This window comes from Ascaphus truei, chromosome 1 (assembly GCF_040206685.1).
Source record: "Ascaphus truei isolate aAscTru1 chromosome 1, aAscTru1.hap1, whole genome shotgun sequence".
Taxonomy (NCBI): Eukaryota; Metazoa; Chordata; class Amphibia; order Anura; family Ascaphidae; genus Ascaphus; species Ascaphus truei.
The window spans coordinates 501089252-501096682 of record NC_134483.1 but is presented as its reverse complement, the minus strand read 5'-3'; the positions used below and the strand labels follow the sequence as shown (position 1 = coordinate 501096682).

Sequence of the window (7431 nt, the reverse complement as noted above, 5' to 3'; positions counted from 1 at the left end):
CTTAGTTTTTTACACATAGCTTCTCCATTTTGGCTTTATTTTTGTTAAATAAATCATGACACGGTGTAATATGTAATGTGTTGTTGTTCATCAGAGGTTGTATTTACCTACTTTTAAGACCTGCTAAGGAACAGGTGATTGTTATTATGTCCTGATATGTAAAACCATGGAATTCAAAGAGGGTGTACTTTCTTTTTCACCCAACTTTATGTAGGCAGGAGAGAATAAGGATCATGTGGGCCTGTTAGGTCACTTATGTTAGATATGTCTCAGGAATATCAGTGGCTCTAAGACTTGGATAGGGAAAAGTAGGAACATCATGTTGTCTTTTTCAAATTGATCTGGAAGAGTAGGTACAGGGCGTTCACAAATACAGTAAGTATTAATCCAAGAATTACCCAAACAAAATGTATGCAATACTAGAGTAGGAACAGACTTACTGTCCTCAAAATAAATGACACTCAGTCCACTTTACCAAAAGCAGGGTGCCATGGAATCAGCTTGGGCAGCATTGTGTTGATGAAATTCTTATTGGGCTAAGAGGCAGAGAATACAAAAGAAAAATAACATATAGTACATGTGTGGTTTTACAGACAGTTTGTGACTTAAACTAAGGATGTGTACTGTATGTACAGTATGTATTTCAATCCCATAACATTTTATTTTACATTATAGTGTGTTATGGTATTTCCCTTTCTAGGACACACACTCTTCTTTGGATTCATATTTCTTAGACTGAAAATATTTAATCTAAACTACATTTCAGTATACTATACTGTATGCTGGGTCTGTCGCATACAGTAGTGTGCGATGGATCGTCTTACTGGTTGAAAGGCAATGTATTTACGTGTGAGTAATTATAGGGCTGCTTTCTCTGAGCAGGCTTCTTACTCAGAATCATCTGCTGTACTATAATTAACTAGATGCTATAATGAATATAAATACTAGGCTAGATTGTGGAAGGAGTGTGAAAAGAAGTGGAAACATTTGAGAATCTATTATTAAAAGTGTTTGAGGGGGCTGGATGTATAAAATGACTTAATTTGTAGAAGCATGATAGATTAATAGGAGGATTGAATTATGTGTCCAGTGAGAGAGAAACAATATTTACGCATTGTTCACAGAGACCCACCGAGTGTTTCCCAGAACAGGGAAGAGGAAATACCCATGATGTTGATAGATTGGGAAGGTTTCAGGTCATAGAAAGGAAGCTAGCACATTCCAATATATAGTTTCTGTACAGAATGATTATAACATTATACATTGCTCTAAAGAAAAACGTGTGCTTTTAATAGAGTAATACTTTAATTTCTGCATAGTAGTAATGCCTTGGCTATAGTAAAACTACAGAAAACATTCTGCAACTGATGGAGACGCTTTCGTGTGAAAGACAGAAATAGACAGGATCTCTCTGTATAGAGAGGGGGTGGAGGGCAATGATCGCTTTAAGGCAGAAATGTGTGTCCTTCATGTCTCACTTGGGGCTGGCTGCATCTGGTGTGACGTGCGAGCTCTGTCCTCAGGAATTCATATTCCCACAGCAGAGCCACAAGGCAGGTATTTTTTATTTTATTCTGCAGACACTGACAAATGGATTTTTTTTTTATATAAAGAGGTTAATGATTAAACGGTCGCGCTGGTCGGTGGGGGGATCTTATAACGTCTTATCCAAGTTGCAGTTCTGGGAATGTACAGTACTACAAATGCGCTCAGATCATAGACTGAGCACCGACCGGTGTCTTTATTTGGTTTATATTCAGTTTTCAGTATTTTCCAAAAATTAATGCATTGTGCTTCAACCAGATTGAAGAGTTCCCGTCACCGTCTGGGGATCTCCATAGTACTTCGTGATGCAGGGCGGACAGGGATCTCCGGGCTGCTCGTGCTCCAGCTGTGCTTCTTGTCCCAGCTGTGCATCTTATTCCAGCTGTGATCCCACAGCCCCACAGTTAATGCTGAGCACGGGCTGCCAGTGCCAGCTCTGTCAGGCAGCGAGGGGAGAAAGCGTGGAGGGCTAGAGGAGGACAGCTCTTCCATGGGGGGACACATGTGCCGCAGGATCGTCCCTACCCACAAGGGCAGTCCTGCTCTGTGCTATCGTCCTCAGCATTTGGACAGCGGTCAAGTCGCCTGAAGTCTTCGGAGATGCTGATGAACAGGAGCCTACTCCAAGAGGCTCAGCAGAGGAGGGAGCTTGTGGCAGGGCAGGTAGTCACCGGGAGCCTCCTCTCCCTTCTTATCTGCTGGACCCTCTTCGGTAATGTCTTGGTATGTACTGCTGTTATAAGATTCAGGCACCTTCGGAATAGAGTCACCAACATTTTTATCGTGTCTTTAGCAGTCTCCGATCTTTTTGTCGCCCTCCTGGTCATGCCTTGGAAAGCTGCAGCAGAGGTGGCTGGTCACTGGCCGTTTGGAGCCTTCTGCGACATCTGGGTGGCTTTTGACATTATGTGCTCTACTGCCTCTATCTTGAACCTGTGTGTTATTAGTGTTGACAGGTACTGGGCGATTTCCAGTCCCTTTAGGTACGAGAGGAAGATGACTCAAAAGGTTGCTTTGCTGATAATCGGCGCTGTTTGGACTCTATCTGTCTTGATTTCGTTTATACCAGTCCAGATGAACTGGCACAAAATGAAAAAAGATAGCCAGACATCAAGCAATCAGACAGCCGAGGACTGTGACTCCAGCTTGAACAGGACTTATGCTATCTCCTCCTCCCTGATCAGCTTCTACATCCCTGTAGCCATCATGATAGTGACTTATACCAGGATTTATAGGATTGCTCAGATTCAGATCAGGAGAATCTCGTCCCTAGAAAGAGCAGCTGAACATGCCCAAAGCTGCAGAAGTAATCGGGTTGACTGCAGACACCATCACAACAGCCTGAAAAATTCTATTAAGAAAGAAACAAAAGTTTTAAAAACCTTGTCTATCATCATGGGGGTGTTTGTGTGCTGCTGGTTACCCTTCTTCATATTGAACTGCATGGTTCCTTTTTGTGATAGGTCTTCTGGTCACCCCAAAGCTGGACTTCCTTGTGTAAGTGAGACTACCTTTGACATATTTGTGTGGTTTGGGTGGGCTAACTCCACTTTGAACCCCATTATCTATGCTTTCAATGCTGACTTTCGCAAGGTCTTCTACAGGCTCCTGGGATGTGGACAGTTGTGCTCCACTACACCTGTTGAAACTGTCAACATCAGCAACGAGCTTATTTCCTACAACCAAGATACTATTTTTCACAAGGAATTAGTAGCTGCGTATGTCAACATGATTCCCAATGTGGTGGATTGTATAGATGACAATGAGGAGACTTTTGATCGCATGTCCCAGATTTCCCAAATGTCTGCAAATAATGAGCTCGCTACAGATTCAGTTTGTGACCTGGACTGTGATGTGGATATCTCATTACACAAAATAACACCTTCCATTCCAAACGGTTTACATTAAACGGAGCAATTTTATGATGTAGACTATGTGTTTATTCTGAAAAGAGTCAATATGACCTGAAACTTAAAATGTTATATATTTAATTATATATTTTTAATTATATATATATTCAAACAAAAAGTGATGTCTTGTAATTCAAATGTTATACAGTAGCTACCATAATACCATAATTGAGGAAGTACAACTGACAATGCATTCAGTGTGTACAGTATAACATCACATTTAGATGATGATAGTGAGCAAATATATGATTACATTCAGATGAGAAGAGTTAACAGAATTCAAGTAAAGGTGATACCATTAGAGGTTAACAAGTGGTTAGCGAGAGTGCAGGCTTTCAGCACTACGGAGGTCCCTTCTTCTGGAAAATGTAAAACAAAATATTAGAAGAAAATGTCTGAAGGAGGGACCTTGCTAGTCCTGAAAGCTTACACTCTATTTAACAAATAGTTAGCCATTAAATGTATCGACTTCTGTCTATTCTATAGGCTAATGTGATAAATGCTATTATCTATGAAAAGTGTAACTGGAATAAATAATTTGTTCTGAAAGAATGTGTAAAAAGTGCCAATATCACACACAATGGGGCTTATGCAGAGAGGTACTTTACAGAAAGGCGCAACGGCAATAAATTCGCCACAGAATTGCCTTTTAATTTTGTCCTATGCAGGGTACTCCGTCAGCCCTGTGTAAAGTAAATTTAAAATTTGGCGTGTTTCACTTGGCGTGAAACTCGCCATGCAGAGCCGTGCGTTCGTTGCCCAGCATAAAGCCACAATTGTACACAAACGAGCCATGTAATAGCCCCGATTGGCGCATACATGCGCATCGGAGCTACTGGAATACTGCGTGTTTTGTAAATGGCTAAATCAAGCTTCTCGCCACCCGACTGGCGAATATTTATGGAAATAAAATAATTCCGGCGGATTTTACTTTTCTCGCCAAGTTCTCGCCATGCACAATTTTGCTGCTGACATTTTTGCCAAAAACCTGGCGAGATTGGCCTTATCGCACGTCTCTGCATAAGCCCCAATATTTGTTATGTGTAGCATTGTTATGTCCTGTGGGAAGGCTATGTATCAACAATTAATTAATTCATTCAAAATTGTAGTGATAACACGGGGTTGATGTTTTAAGGAAAAAAATATGTTTTCATGTAGAGTGTTTTACATGCATCAAACGTAGGCAGCTTGCTTATTCGGTTTTTAACATTTGTGGAGATAGTTACAGTAGCAAGAAGGTTTACACCACCTCAACCCTGGCCCAGTTTTTCATGTTAGTACAGAGGGAAATGAAGCCCAAAGACAGAGTTTGATACATCTCATAATAATGAAATATAACTCTCCTCTGCCTCCTCTATTAATCACTACCCAATTTGCAAGATACAGTAAAATGCACATTGAATAATAGTTAACGTGCACATAGCATAACTGAAGCAAAGCACCTTATTATTTTGAGGATAAATAGATTGAAATAGCTCTCCTGTCAATTTTGTTGTAATATTACATTGGCTGAATAGCTTCACCTAGCTGAACAATTTCTCAATAATGTGTGCTTAATAATCCATGTTAATTGTAATATTAGTATCATAAGTTTAATGAGGATTTCTTAGACAGACTAAGGCTAATGCTACTGTAACTTAGATCAGGTACTTTAATGATTTTGCTGTCACAGGATCTGCAACACATTGCAAGCCCCTCAGGCAGCAAAAAGGCTAAAGATGGCTGACTAACACTTAGGGAGAAACTCATCATTATGGTATTAGAGTCAACTTAACTCCTCTCATTAAACCACTTAGGTCAGGAGTGATCAACTCAACTCCAAGGCCATGACGAGGCCAGGTTTTAAGGATATCCCTGCTTCAGCACAGGTGGCTCAATCAGTGGCTCAGTCACTGACTCACTTGAGTCACCTGGCCTTGTGCTTCTTTATCACGTGACCCCAAAAAGTAAAAATGATACAAACAATCTCCCATCTCATCCCCCCCCTTCTCATTGATTATGGGACTAGATACATAGCCCCCATGGAATTCTACCTCATACAGGTAATATTTTTTACTGCTTTCATGGTTCATGTGCCCTTAAACTACTAAGATGGAGAATAATAAAGTACATACATGATGAAAAAGTTGATAATATTCATTCCATGAAGTATTTAAGTCTAATTTCTATTTTGCGGTTTTATTCAGTGACCTGTGCATGTTCGCTTATGCAATGGCAGTTACATTTGGTTAATAATAATGTCTCATCCTCTTCATTGCAATCTCTTTTATGATATAAAAGCATAGTTGTGTTATTTAAACTGATGACATGTACTGTATGTGTACATAAAATAAAATAGTTTTATATTTCTCTCAATTACATTTTGATAACCACAGGTTTACATTTAAATTATTTAACGACTACACCAGAAACTCTGTATTTGACATGTCGCTCATGCACAATACTGTAAAAGTCTCCCTTTGAATCCCTGTCCTAAAATTGGGTAGGGATATAGGTGTAACCCATAACATAATTGTAATTCTTCAAAAATTCCATGTGCCAAAGCTGGACATTATTTAATGCCACCTCTATAGGTACCTGCACTACTATTATATTGGGCACAACCAGCGATGTCTAGGACAATGTTCATAGAATGTGGATCTATAAAATATATGATTAGAATTGAGGCACTTTGTTATATCCATATATCAGACATTTAGTACTTAATACGAATTACTACTCTATCAGACACATTCCAGACTGGAGGACACCTTATAGACCATTCATTTGGGTGGACCATAAAGGGACAATTAAGACCCCCCATGAGGCTGAGAGACAACTTTCAGTCCATTCATTCATATGGGCTATATAGGGCAATATTCTATAAGTGGTGAAAGAAAGTTTCTTATGGAGAAGCATTGATAAGTAAATATGGCCCTTAAATTGTTTAAAGGTGTAGACATCAGAACACAATTCCCTAATATCTACTATTTACTGTTCCAATTTAACTCATGATTAAAATATATGCTATTTTGTTTTTTCTTCTGTTTTCTCATTGTCTTACTCACATGGGACATTTTGTACATACTGTATGTTAGATGTGTTCATTTCAGACTTGATTACTTTCTTAAATATTGTGATGGGAAACTGAGTATACACAAGTACAGTAAGTGCAAAATTACAGAATGAGGTAAAGTGGAACAGAATGAAAATCTGTATTCTGAATTTTTCTATAAAAATGCAAAGCAATAACAGAAAGTTAGTGTGTTAATTCAGTACATAACTTGATAATGAGGAAACTTAGGCTGAGTCCATAGAGACTTCAGCCGTGCGGAGGTGCGCGGAGGCTTAGGCAAAGCGGTTGCTTTCCCTGGCCTTAGTTTGAGCGCCGTCCGGGGGCGTGTCGAAGGGTGGGTCAGTGATGTCACGGAGCTGGTTCACCCTCATTGGGCGAACCGCTCACGTGACCGGCCCTGCGCTCCCGTGAGCGCTTAAACTAAAAAAATGTTGTTGGCTACGCTTCCGCATGCCTGCGGAAGCGTGCGCGAGCCCCTGCTAAAGCCGTTCTCATTGCGGCTGCAGGGGCACACTGCCAAGCGTGAGAGCAGGTCAGCGCAGGTCAGCGCCTAAGCGCTGACCATGCCCGCGGCCTTACTCCTCCACTGTATTTTATAGAAAAATGCAGAATTCAAGGTGTTATGATGCTCCCCATGAGTTTATTTTGAGTTTTTAACATTGTTAATTCATTTAGATATTAAATAATACATTAATAAAAAATAATAAAAAAATAAATGTTGATATTATACGTAGTGCTTACTCAACTAATTATATTCAAAACAGAAACAGGCTACACATACTGTATTATAGTGACTGAGCATGACAAAATATAACTAGATAAATAAACAAAACGGCTCAATACTGTAAATGTGAAAAAGTACAGTTTGATTATATTAGAAATGGGAATAGCTGAAAATGGCCAAACATACTGTACTTTATG

At 39.7% G+C, this 7431-nt stretch overlaps 1 protein-coding gene across 1 annotated transcript; it reads left to right on the top strand.

Moving 5' to 3' along the window:
- Nucleotides 1-1428: 1428 nt before the first annotated feature.
- On the top strand, nt 1429-7130 carry DRD5 (dopamine receptor D5). Its single transcript, XM_075569369.1, is given in 2 exon segments — nt 1429-2129; nt 2132-7130. Coding segments are annotated over 2 exon segments (1416 nt in total). The 5' UTR covers nt 1429-2035; the 3' UTR covers nt 3454-7130.
- Nucleotides 7131-7431: the final 301 nt, after the last annotated feature.